The sequence below is a fragment of the Bolinopsis microptera genome, chromosome 1 (assembly GCF_026151205.1).
Source record: "Bolinopsis microptera isolate Bmic1 chromosome 1, MBARI_Bmic_1.0, whole genome shotgun sequence".
Taxonomy (NCBI): domain Eukaryota; kingdom Metazoa; phylum Ctenophora; class Tentaculata; order Lobata; family Bolinopsidae; genus Bolinopsis; species Bolinopsis microptera.
In genome coordinates, this window is record NC_087072.1 from 3,967,456 (window position 1) to 3,981,443 (window position 13,988).

General features: G+C 37.3%; 1 protein-coding gene across 1 annotated transcript; it reads left to right on the forward strand.

Moving 5' to 3' along the window:
• The first annotated feature begins 625 nt into the window (after positions 1 to 625).
• LOC134817937 (uncharacterized) lies at positions 626 to 13,876 on the forward strand. Its single transcript, XM_063827315.1, has 6 exons — positions 626 to 718; positions 1,279 to 1,346; positions 2,611 to 2,706; positions 5,317 to 5,389; positions 6,284 to 6,313; positions 12,853 to 13,876. Exons 1-6 carry the CDS (start codon positions 656 to 658, stop codon positions 13,057 to 13,059), a joined length of 537 nt encoding a protein of 178 aa, XP_063683385.1. The 5' UTR covers positions 626 to 655; the 3' UTR covers positions 13,060 to 13,876.
• The last annotated feature ends 112 nt before the right edge of the window (positions 13,877 to 13,988 follow it).

Consider the following 13,988-nt stretch of genomic DNA (forward strand, 5'->3'; position numbering starts at 1 on the left):
TTGATTATAAACGTGGATACGTTCCCACATCCACACTTGAACCTTTACCTGTTCAACAAATATCATTCTAAAGGAAGGCAATCACTCAGGATGAAGCCGACTTGATAATGCTGCTGTCGGACTGTATGCAACCCTTGAAAGAAAATGGGGGGGGGGGGGGGGGGGGGGGGGGGTCAAATCGTCGTTTGAATGTGGGACAATCAGCTAGAAAGATGAACAGTCACCCTCATTCCCCAGAAGACAAGCTTTGAGGTCTCCTAAATTTGTTAATATAAATGTTCCAGATTATTTGTTATAAATATTATAGTATAATTTTACAGACGAAAATGGATACCTGTTCAATAGATAAAATTGGGCAGCGCTTCAAACTTTCGAAAGTGTTGTATGGTTTTCCCAAAAAATTTAAAATCGTTTTTAAAGTAATAGTTTTATATATAATAAATAGTAATAGTATATTATATATATACAACTAAAATGTAGTAATATATATATTACTACATTGATTGTTCAGTTTTTTTAAATTTGCAAACATTCTAAATCCCCTTTTGAGCTACTATACTTGCTTGATGCATCATTGACAGAAGTCTCTACAAAATTTAGTGAAATGATCAGAGCTCTCATAATTAATCTTTTTAGACAGAGACGAAATGTAGACATGATATTGGAGGCGATGTTCAGTCCCTGGCTCATACTCGGCATTCTATATTCCTGCTTCCCGGTGAGTCATTATTATTGAAATTAAGCTCAATTATCAACATTATTATTAAAATTAAGTTATCTTATCGTCTATTGTATATTATATTTGGCTTTTTCTCATTTTTGTGTCAAATACATATTAAGGATGTTATTTTTCGGTAAAAACGGTATCCCAATTGTTTACTTATGTTTGCTTCTTGTTTAGATAAGTACTAAACTAGTACTTTTGGGGGTAAAATAGGCCTGGTAGGTGAAGCACGGTAGATAGAGGTTTGCTGTTTTCACCTTCCCAACAGCCAGGTCTCACCATCAAAATTAGTCGAATGTAGATTTATAATAAAAAACTAGCCATATTTATGAGTGTCCTCTGAATTTTATGGCTGACAGTTCTGTTCGGTTCAGTTTGCTATACTTCAGTTTTCTCTGATTCGGTCTGGTTTGCATTTTCACTGAATTGTTCCTTTTTAGTGCCTTTAAAAAATGTTGGGAAACTGATCCGGCAAGGTACCATACATTAATTGATTAATAAGATTAATTTTGCATTTGTAATACTTATTATATAGCTTACAGTCAAAATTTCAGAGTGTAACTGCGTATGTAACATGTCAAAGCAATTACGAGGATGCATTTAAAAAGAAAGAAACATATTAGTAAGTTTATTATCTAACATCTAACCCAATATGATTGTTAGATTTCTAAATAAAAGAAATAATGTATGTATAATTTCTTTAAAAGTAACAGTATCTCTTCAATGATTTTAATCTCAATTTGTATTATATATATTATAATATCAAGATCTCATTGCCCTCCCTCTTATGAATATACCTTTAATAAAACACACAGTGTTAAGCTTCATGGTCAGTGTGACTGTATATTACTGAGAGCTGACTGGTCACTAATATATTACAGCTGTAAAGTAGATAAGTCGTGTTGTTCGACCCCTTCATACCCTACTGAGTGCTGTATATTGGGGTGTTGTCCTGAGTTAGAGAACCCCACAAACCGGGGGTGCTGCCCCAATCTCCACCCCAACAGTACCACCCCTACTGAGAGTCCCGTATCCTGGTGGAGATATGAGCAGGTCTTTGGAATACCTTTAGTGTGAGTCAGAGTGGGAAATAACAGTTTGGCAGCACCAAAGGCCTGGCAGGAATGAGCTACCATAATGAATCAGATCGTGCACTAAGAGTTTGGTAGCATTGTGAGCTTGGTAGCATTGACAACTTGGTTGCACTGAGTGACTGAGAGCTAGGTAGCTCTGAGAGCTTGGTAGCACTGAGAGCTTGGTAGTACTGAGAGCTTGGTAGTACCGAGAACTTGGTAGCACTGAGAACTTGGTAGTACTGAGAGCTTGGTAGCACCGAGAGCTTGGTAGCACTGAGAGCTTGGTAGCACTGAGAGCTTGGTAGCACTGAGAGCTTGGTAGTACTGAGAGCTTGGTAGTACCGAGAGCTTGATAGCACCGAGAGCTTGGTAGCACTGAGAGCTTGGTAGTACTGAGAGCTTGGTAGCACTGAGAGCTTGTTAGCACTGAGAGCTTGGTAGCACTGAGAGCTTGGTAGCACCGAGAGCTTGGTAGTACCGAGAGCTTGGTAGCACCGAGAGCTTGGTAGCACTGAGAGCTTGGTAGTACTGAGAGCTTGGTAGCACTGAGAGCTTGTTAGCACTGAGAGCTTGGTAGCACCGAGAGCTTGGTAGTACTGAGAGCTAGGTAGTACTGAGTATTAACGAGTTATTTACCGGTAGTAAAAGACAGTACTAATACTATCTGTACTATCTGTACTAGTAACACTGGCAGTAAATTTGGACAGGCACACAGATCCCAGGTTGTAACTCCTTTTAAGGTTATTACATTCTTTTGTTTTTGTTAGCATGTGGTTATCGTGAAGCACGAGTTGATAAAGCACATTTCAGTTGTAATGACGCGGAAGTGTGTTGCAGCAGTTCAAAGAAATGGTTCGGGTGCTGTCCCCGAGACAGCAGCGTGCTAGAAACTCCAATATCCATTAGGTGAGCATTTAACCTGCACTTTACCTAAATACGTTTACCTAAAACGTTCAAATCACCTGGATATATGTACCATTAACTTGTCACAATAGAAATCCAGGACACATTTTACACCAACTTACATTTCCTTTTTGGGTATAATCATTATCAAATACTTCACGACAAAATGACCAGTTTAGCGGTACAGTTTCTCAAATCTCAGAGCTTTTAACAAACTCCTTATAAGCCTTAAACAACTGAGCCTCTCTGAAACTTAAATAAGCAATTTTGTGGCTGCTTCTTCATAACGGCCCTCACCCCCAGATTACAAGTTCCTCTGAAGTCATCTCCCGGGACTAAAGTGACTTCAGTACATCCCAAAATATAAAACTTGGTGTAAACTCGCTCCCATTAGATAATATGGGTCACTGAGTTGACCTCAGGCAGGTTAAATTGTTTAATGCCGGTACACTCACTCAGTGAACTAGCTATAATGAGAACCCATTGAGTCAGATATTAAAGCACACAGCAGGACGTCAAAAGAAATGTCACGTGACCACTGTCCGACCAATAAAACTGGTGTCTCGCTACCATCACTTCTACTTAGGTAATTCAGGAAAATTAGTCTACTTGGTCGCGTTGAAAAGCATGAATTAAGGAAGGCATAGTTTTACTGTACAGTGAGATACAAGAACGTAGCTCATCATGCCTTTCTGTGACACAGTGTATCTGTTCTTTGACCTTAGCATAGGTTGGAGTGACGATGTTGTTAATTGATGATACTGTAAAGGTGTTTTAGCATGTGAAATAAAACCATCAGGATATAATATGATCCATAACAAGGTGGTATTTGTTGAAGTTCATAGATTAAGTCAAGTTAAGAGGGGCATTCACTTTAAGTAATTGTCTTTAAGTAACGAAAGCTTTTATGAATGAGCATTAAGGTCGACAACATTTTGTGATATTATTACGAAGTTCTATTAATGCACGATGAAAATTGACTAATTTCGCCTCCATAATTATTAGAAATAAAGAATCGAAACGGATATTTTTATTTTCTCTAATTTTCAAGTTGTCGCTGCCCAGATGTCACTGCTGTTACTGATATCCATAACCACTCTCCTCCCTTACCTTGCTGAACTAAAATACACCACCTCAATTCCACCAAGGGTAACTCAGGCTCTTGGAGACATCGAACGACAAACCCATTGGGGGAGGTATACTTCTTCGACCCCTCCACAACTTGTGTTCCCAGGAAATGCTATCTATGATCACAACATAGAGTTAACCTCCCCTGATCGGGAGGGGAAAAGAACCGTGGTGGCGTACAACGCAACTGATGAAAGCTTCTACCCGATATGTGACGATAGTTTTACCGATTTAGAAGCACAAGTCCTGTGTTATAACTATGGTTTGTTCGCGTATGGCAGACGCACCTCCAAAACCACCAACAAGAAGTTTTACGGAACAAGACTAAGCTGCTTCGATAAACCTGACTCAATGAATACGCTTTGGGTAGATGGCCCAATTATAATGGCTAATGTGAGGGGCCCTGGTTTGTGCACTTTGGAGATGTACACTGAGGAGTCCTTGCCGTGCTCTCCAAGCCAAGCGGCTGCTGCCTATTGTTGGAACATGGATAGGGCTGTTGATGTCGCTATTGACTCTGTTAAGTCGACCAAAAAGAAGTGGAGTTTCGTCTTCAAAATGTTTGACTTCAAGAATGGCCGGTGGATGAACCTGTTTGAAGAGAAACTGGACCCTTTCTATCTGATGCAAGAAGATTTCACAGCTACCCAGTGTGGTGTGACGCCTCCAAACTACAGTTTTAAAATGCAGTGGAAGACCATGCAGTTCGCTTACTCAGGAGAGTTTGTGGAGGAATGTGAAGAGTGTATGGTACTCATGTATCTTGAGCACCACCTCTTCCCTGACTACATTTGTCCGGGTGATCCTTACTCGCTCACTGCAGATTACACTGGGTTTGTGGATGCGGATGTTGAATATAAAGAGGGCTAGAATAGACACATCTTGTTCCTCCAAACCTGTAGTTTTACCACACTTTTTAGCAAACGTAAGAGACATAATTGGGTGGTACGAAAATTGGGGATTTTTGCAAAACCCCTAACCATAACTCTAACCCTAACCATAACCCTAATCACCATATTCCGCAGAATATCGCTAATCAGACTTTTTTCATAGTGTCAAAATTTGGGTGTTTTAAAACAAAAATCCCGATATTTGCATTATTATGTCTCCTAGGGTACCCAGATTTACCTTTGGATTGTAGCAGTATTTGTTGCCAGCAGTGTGTTTTCTCTTGTGTAATTATTAAAAATAATAAATTATTATTATTGATTATATAAACTAATCTGTTTTGGAATTTGATCTTTAGAAAATTGGTTTAAAATTAGCATTTGATATAAAATAATATAATGAATAACCGTGGAAATATTGGTTCCTAAATTTCCTGTCATGTGTAATATGTATAACATGCTCCTATTGAAGTAATCTCTCAAACCACATCATAACAAGTCCGTACGAAACTCTGAAATCTAAATGGATAAGTAAATAATAAATAAACTAATTTATATAATCAAGAAGCTAACTTATATAATTGATATTCGTCCCCAGGCTGGTCCTGGTAATAGTTGGGGTGCTGTTGGCAGTGATGTTACTAGTCCTGATGTGTTACTGCAAGTGTAAGGTAAGAATACATTATATTATCCAGGGACACTCTTATATCCTCATCAAGCTTAAATTTTACCACACAAATTGAGAGCAGGAATAAACCGGATTACTCCTTTATAAATGTTTTTGCGGCTCTGTATGCTTTGGTCAATGACAACAAGCCACATCTCATCACACTGAAATGATTTCAGTTGTAACATCAGATATCCATATATTTAATTATGTAATCAATTCATCATATTACGCAATACAATGAAATGTGTCTCATGATGAAGGGGTAAATGTTTTGATGAAGGAGTAAATGTTTTGATGAAGGAGTTTTTAATGATGATGATGATGATGTTTTGACAAGTACAGTGTATGATATACTCTCTCCTGAAATAACGGGGTGTTACACAGGGTTACACAGGGTTACACTGCTCACTCAGAGCACAGCTGAAGTCTAATTGTCAGATATTAGCACCTCGCTCTTTTGATTCTTTTAAAAGTTTAAACACAATACCAGAGAGGTGCAGTGTTTCAGTCCGGCTGATGCAGCGTTACGTTAACCTTAGCGTAACGTTAGTGTAACGCTTGTGTAACGCTTGTGTAACGCTTGTGTAACACTTGTGTAACGCTTGTGTAACGCTTGTGTTACGCTTGTGTAACGCTTGTGTTACGCTTGTGTTACGTCAAATCACAATATTGTCCTGGTGGACCCATTTACACGACACTTTAATAGTGCATAACATGAACATAAGTCTAAGTTTATAGCTTGAAACTTTTAAACATTGTCACTGTCTCATTGCCAATAATTCAATAACGAATCAATTGAAGCCTTTTATTTATTTTAAAGATGAGTTCAGAAGCATTTTCAGGGCACTATTTTACCGTATTTTTATCTTTCTCTGATATACACACTCTCCTTTAGAAGCGAAGAAAACATTCAGCGCACGACAGGGTACGTTTTACACACCATGATTTATCAAATAAAAATTTTGATTACTGTAATATTGGGTGCTTCCGATAATTATTGCTAGTAAATTTAGGCACTTTTTGGGCTTCCCACGCGGAAATTACAGAAACTCTTCGGAGTGAAACTGAATTTCAAAACTGTGGAATTAAAGCAGCTCTTAGGGCCCACTTTACCAGCCCCCATTTATAGCGCTATATTTTACTGTATTCCTCGCCAAACTTGACAGTGACACTTAGCAAGCTGACAGCTAACAGGAAATCAGTTAATTAATTGAGGGAGGAAACAATTAGCAAAAAGCCGCAGTATAACCAATTGTAAAGTTTTGTTAATTAAAATTTGAACCAGTGTGAAGTGTGCTACAGTTTGTTGAGATAATTAACAGTGATCACGTGGCTTGTTTTATAAAGGAGTCGGGACTGTATTTGTACAGTACTTGGCATGACAAGGAAGCATGCAAGGGAAGATAGTAAAGATAATATTAGGTATTATTAAGTATTACGTGAGCTGTAAGTGGCGACGATTTCCTTGTTTCGTGATATTTCAGGGTATTCGATATTGGAATAAATAGTATTAATAATGAACTCGATAATAATATGAATGTTTACATACTTCAAGGTAAAACTTGTCTTTAATATTGAACACGGTCATTAAAATTATAGTTAATATGTTTACTGTGTACATATGCTAATATTTATTGTTGTTTTCACATGTATCAATATGTCGTTAATTGCCCTATTAATAACTGTAGTCTGTATACCAGCTACTGTCTCATAATTATACAATACATTAGTTTCCGATAGCGCGCCCTTTCACGGCTATTAATAGCTCTGAACTCTCTTGCTTCCTTCTTCTGCACTGCACCACTTAAGGGACTTAAAATATAAATAGTGGACATCTGAACAACCAATAAAGAATAAGGAAACTGCTCAGTAGCCAATCCCATGGACATGTAGTTGTCATGTGATATTGTTTCTAGAAGCAATAGGAAATAGTGTAAGAACGGCCCTTTTGTGCTAGTAAATAAAGATGTAAACTTGTAAAGGGCCCAGTTTCAACGAGTAAACAACCCACCATCATTCACAAGACAACTCGTATCCACCGATCAAAGCGCCGTGTTGAGACCACGTGACCTCGTATAGTCGTATTAGCCAATCAAAGCGCCGTGTTAAGACCACGTGACCTTGTATCAGCCAATCAGAGCGCCGTATTGAGACCACGTGATCTACAAACAATCCAATAGTTAATCAAGAGTTACTCGCAGTTCTAATCAGTTTGATTGGGAGAAGGGAGATGTGCTGAGAGCAAGTTTCAAGATGAAGCGTCAGAGAGAGAGAGAGAGAGAGAGATTAATACTGTTGATTAGTGTTCTCTGGACTCTGGTGTACCCCTAAACACCGTATACTTGTGCTGGGTGATATCTGTACCTGCTACAACCAGTACCATCAAGTAGACAGGCACAAACACCTGCCACTTTCCCGCCCTGAAATAGAGTTGAATAGGATTTTACACTGTGTATACTGTAAATTATAGAATCTATTAATCTGGATACACATGAAGGATGTGGACCATATTTCCAAGACACGTGACAGTCCTTAACCAATCAGCTTTCAGCATTTGACAATAACCCACCAAGATCTATTCACTACTGTCTGTTATCAAACAATAAACCTTCATGTACCCGTTATCTAATGATTAGAGTGTAGCTTTTATGTATGGAAGTTGTTATAGATTAAAGACTAATGAATATTGGGTGCCATGTATTATAATTTAATCCAAAAGTGTCGCAATTTCGTAAACAGGCTTGAAATCTGAAACATAAACGCTTGATCTTATAAATATTTTAAGAATTTGAGCTTCAAAACATCGTATAACGAGATCCTCATAAAGTCATGAGACTTAATATTGAAAGTATAAAAGTGTTTTAATTAACGCACGCTTATACCTTTATAGTTTTAATTGCATTGTTAGATCTGATCCCTAAGTTAAAACTTTTTCAAATGTGTACATCGGATTTTAAACAAAAAGTACGATCTGTTGCTTAGTCAAAAAGAGACAAAATTGTAACACTGGCCCTTGGCAAGCTGCATTCAGACATTCTAGAAGTTGTAGCGACCTTGTATGGTGTCAGACAATGCTTGTATCATCACTTCAGAATCACTGCTGGGAATTCTATAAAGTGATAGCAGACAGGGCGTCAGCATTTAACACTATCAACAGACGGACTCTTTTTAACCTACTTGCCATTTTCAGAGGAAGTAATTGGACTGGAGCGCCTAATTTTATCCAAAACAAAGTTTCTTGTTCGTGCCTACATCTATAATAGAGTTTCTTAGTCTGTCTGTGGTGCTTGAAGGAGGGTTCCTCTTAGTTCCTCCAGTGTTCTGATTACCCTGACTCTTGTTGGTGTGCACATTCACTAGGTAGGTTACCTAACATTCACCTTACTACTGTTCTAGACCTACTAACTCCTCCAATCAGCAACAAGTCTCTATTCCTTCAGTCAAAATATGCTGATTATAATTTATTTGGAATTTCTTGGTGCGTATGAAGACAAATTAATGCAAAATCTGTCAAAAGTAACTTTAGTTCTTCAAAACTGAAGTCCCAATGTCAACGAGCAGATACCAGAATTTGTCCTGGTTTCTTTTGCAAAAAATCTGTAACGAATGTTCATGTTGTAGAGTGTAGAAGTATCTGGAAATAAGGCATGAAAATCTATCAAACTTTTAGGTCCTCTTTTATGTTGCACCCATAATATTCATCTTCACACTCAGATGTGTTATGTTGCATTCTCTAACTTTTGGTAAGAGTGCTCTGCTGAATCTCAAAGGAGGCGTCATTAAACTTATTTGTTTAACACAGTCAAGTCTGATCTTAAAATAAGGGGTCTCAGATGATTTGGACGATTAGGTTTAACACAGAGATGTTGCTGAAGTCCTCAGTACAGGATAGAATGATGTAGTACAGGATAGATAGATAATAATACAGGATAGAACGAAGTCGAAGGGAATATTTTGATGTTCAATATTTTTCCTTGCACTGACTTAATTCTGACTTCTATAACTGTTCAAAACATGTTTACAGTGGAATACATATCAAAATGATGGAAATTTACAGAATATTGGTATGTTAAAAGTATATTAGTCTAATTAGCGGTTATCAATACCATCTCGTTTACATAGTCTAGCACTAATTTATTTCATGCCACGTTCCTTTGCACGTTGCATCTTAATGATTGATATTGCAATGGGTAAAATTTACTGAGATGAAAACCAGTGAAATACGAGCTGAGTGCGAGGCAAAGTTTTGCTCATTTTGCGCTCTGTTTTTCTTCGCTCAACTTGCGCCAACTAAAAAAAATTAAAGAAAAGTCAATAAGCACTTAAAGTAGATTTTAGCCGCTGTCCTTTATTTTTTCATACTACCTAAAAATACCACAGGGCAAAGCCGTTGAGCAACGAGCTCTAAGCTATACAATATGATGTTTATTAGATGAGTTTATACTTGACCTATTTTTGGGGAGGTTTTACAGCCTTATTAATTATTATAGACCGAATAAGGGAACACATCTTACAGCAGATCAATAATTGTGGCGACTACTGATCTGAGATATGCTGGCTAGTTTATTGGCAAAACATGGAATACCCTAATGTTTTGATAAACAGATATGGGAGTATAGGGGTGACGAAATTTCTCCAATATTTCATTGTTTCGTTGTCATTGGTACCTATAATAACTGCTTTAACCAACCAACCTAGATTCCTTTGAATCTCAGTAAGATCAATTGTATCCTAGATCTTTGTCTCACCGGAGAGAGCCCATCAAAGAATCATAAAATTGAGTTTCGTGTTAAGTTTCAATAAAGACGAAGTACTCTCGATTTGTTCAGCGATTAAGGGTGATAGAGTAAACTTATCGTGATTTGATTCCCGAAAAGATGAAATGAACGCTATCTTAGGGCGGCAGTGAGGGTTCGAGAGAAAGTAAACTGTGCTGTGGCGCTGTTTTTACGGAAGATTCAGGAAGACAGGTGTGAAACAATTAGGTACAACCTGTGTGAGCATAGTGTGATTTAAGTATACTTTGTTTGTGAATATAGTGTGATTTAAGTATATTTTGTGTGTGAATATAGTGTGATTTAAGTATACTTTGTTTGTGAATATAGTGTGATTTAAGTATACTTTGTGTGTGAATATAGTGTGATTTAAGTAAATTTTGTGTGTGAATATAGTGTGATTTAAGTAAACTTTATGTGTGAATCTAGCGTGATTAAAGTTAATCTGGTGTGTGAATCCAATGAGGTGGGTGTCTGAAAGAGTATACATGGTAAATATATTATGTATTAAGTGGCTTACAAAGCATGCTTACGTAATATGTGAACGATTCCTGAGCACACTACTCTTACACTCAAATACATCTGCACGATGCGTAGAAGATAAGAAAAAATTGTTATTATGAGCACAAAGCAGACGTTCTGCACTATATATTCTGTATTTATATTGTGCGAGAATTGCGAAATCAAAATGTGGTATTACTAGAATTAAATCAATTAAATGTAATGTTGAGTTCTAATCAAGCCCTGTTTTTGTTGATCTTCTTTGTGTTCGTTGGTTTTGAATGCCATGTGAACGTGAAGCCTTGAGGATAACTGTGTGTTGAGAAACGTTTAAATGTGGGCTAACCCTGCGTCAAGCGTGCGTCAAATAACCATTAACCAGGTTTCCCAATATAACCATTAACTAGGTTGCCCACTGCCCAGTTAGGTATTTTATATACGATTAGTGGGGTACTTGCTTGAAGCACGTTAACTTTCCTAATGGAAGTACCGTCAGAAGGGTACCGTCGGAAGAGGCACCATTAGGGTACAATTTCGCTTGTTATAAATCTCATTTGATCTGGCAGAAAAATATACATTTTCATAATCTCTCTGCATTCGGTTGACTCTTTCAAAAAAAGGGTTGCAAAGAAAGCCGCCAAAGCATGGGCGACAAATTGTAATACAAATTGTAATATTGCGAATCTTAACAACGCTAAGGTATCTTAGGTATGTGATTACGGTATGTTGGCCATGTCGTATCGAGAGAGAGAGAGAGAGAGTCTACCTCGTGTGAATTATCTGTGAAAGCGTGTGTGTAAGTTTGTGTAATAAAAGTAGTGTGCAGTGAAAATCGCTTAATTGAGAGTGACTTAGTGCTGATCTGAGTATTGATACTAAATAAAACCAGATATTGAGGTATTAAACTCATTAAACTCAATCACAAATTAGATTCAGACAGGTTCATTATGAATTGTTCGACTATGTTCCCACTGAATATTCTTAAATCATTAATATGGCACCGCACTGTATCATTAAGTCATTGAATTGTTATCTCCGCTCAACCAGTGTCACTTCAATAACATCATCCCACGTCATCACATCTAATAGCTACTCCTTCATTAACCTTTATGTTGAGCTACCAGTGATAATTAGATTAACGGTAAAACCTTAACCTACCACAGTCTCTGTAATGTACTGATGTAATAGGTAGAGAAAAGCGAGACTTGGGAGTGTAGACTGTTGACAATGTATGTAGTTTATCTAATTGTCATGGTGACATTGCTATCACAAAAACAAAGGTTTTACCAAAGTGCTCGGAATTAACAACTTAACAAGCTAATATAATCGTTAATTTAGAGACTTTTATCATGTGGTACTGGTGGTAATTGCAGTTTATAAGAGGAATCAGGAATTATTGTCTCACTGTTTGCGGATGGTATTTGTTTGTGATGAGTCTGATTGTTCTTGACATTCCCACAATATTGGCAGACTGTATTTGATTGCTTCCGGGTCCGTTTCATGTCAACAGTATACACGGCCAATTTAGTACACATACAGCCATACTACAATATCTAGGTATTATTAATCAATAACTTCGCCGAGTCTGCAACAGTGTAGATCTTTCTCAGAAGAATTGAGAGATTCACTGCCAATGAATTCTTTTGTTTATCAGTGAATACACACTCATACTTTATAATACATACATATTTTAGATCGTGAACTATATCATAGTTGTAGGCATCAAATTATCCTTTTTCTGCAATAATTCGATTGTAACATAGAATAAGAAGTGAAGTGGTTCATATTGTACAGATAAATTTGTTTCGTCGATACCAACTTCAGTGAGTTCAAACATCCCTTCGGAAGGGAATTTATGGAGGGTTTTTGCAGTGTACAAATTGCAGTTCGCGAAAGCTTATTTTACATCATAAGGTAGATATCGTCAGCATAGTTCCAGCATGGTTGAGGTTCACGTAGCGCGCAAATGCGCGTCTAGCTTATTACGTCAATTCTAAGAGGTGTTGATGTCCTTTTTTTTCAAAAGCCCTATAATTATGACTTAAAACTCTAAAATTATATTTCATTACGAATAAATCAGTCGCAATTCTATTCCTCGTTAAGACATCTCAACACTGTCCAACAGGCAATATGTTTGTCTCGATATAAAAGGTATCTGATAGCCCAATCTAACGATCTACACTTCCAGGAGAGATTTGCGGACGGAAGGAAAGCTAACCATGATGTGAGCAACTCTCCCATGATGCCCACAGCACCTCCTATAACTATGAGGGACCTTCCCCCCGCTTATGAGGACATCGCCCTTCAACACCCCCAAAATCACCACCAAAACCTCTTCCTTTTGGAGCAGCAGGAGTCCGCTGTTGATTCTACTTTCCTAGTCGTCTGCACATAACACTTTGTGGATATATCCGCGTGAATACCTTACAAGACATATTTATGTGGATCATAATTCTGGGGATCGGAATTATGGGGGAACGAAAATATGGGGATTTTTTTCAGAAATCCCCAAATTTCGTACCCCAAATTAAATTGTCGCATTTTCACGCTAAATTATTTCAGAGAAATCAAAATCAGTTTTTGATGGAATTTTTAAAAATCGTGAAAAACTAAATTAATTAAAAATCATTCTCTTCGTTTAAATCGTCTTCAACGTCGTCTCTTTCACCTTGAGTCTGCTCACCGGTGTAGTCCCAGGTGTATGGCTCCCTCAACAGGAGTTTGAGCTTGTCAATTAAGTAAAAAACCAGTTATACTTTCTATTCAGTAATTTTTATACTAAGTAACTTTCTATTTACCTGAGAAATGCGTATCCTTGTCTCACAAAACACGTAAAACAACTTATTTGACAAATTCACCTCAAATTCACCCTATTTAAGCCAATCACATAAAAATTTAATTTGTGGGATTTTGAAATGGCGGCCACAATTTTGGTAGTACGAAAATATGGGGATTTTTCCCAAAAATCCCCAAATTTCGTTCCATATAAATATGTCTCGTAAAGTATTCTATTTATATTTGATTTTTGTTGAAACTTCGTATTTTGTTTGCTGTACTTGGGGTACAATGTTTGGGTATATTAGTCTGACACGTGATCAATTAAGTCTATAGTACAGTTCTATTACATCAGATACCAATAATTTATGACTGTAGAGCTTACTGAGGAGCAATATTTTGGAAAACGTTTTTCTGAGAGGAATTAAATACAACCGTATTCTGTTTACGAGGGATTAGTATTATAGTCTGAGCCTGCTTTTAAAGAAGACAATAGGCACAAGCATTGTGTATTATTATTGATAAAGCTGCATTGTTTACCAAGCTAAT

Bases quoted from the DNA above. Each gene is read 5' to 3' on its own strand.
- LOC134817937 (XM_063827315.1), top strand. From the start codon at position 656: ATGATATTGGAGGCGATGTTCAGTCCCTGGCTCATACTCGGCATTCTA. The intron at 719-1,278 runs GTGAGTCATTAT...TCAAAATTTCAG, and splicing joins TTCTATATTCCTGCTTCCCG to AGTGTAACTGCGTATGTAAC. The intron at 5,390-6,283 runs GTAAGAATACAT...ACTCTCCTTTAG, and splicing joins TGTGTTACTGCAAGTGTAAG to AAGCGAAGAAAACATTCAGC.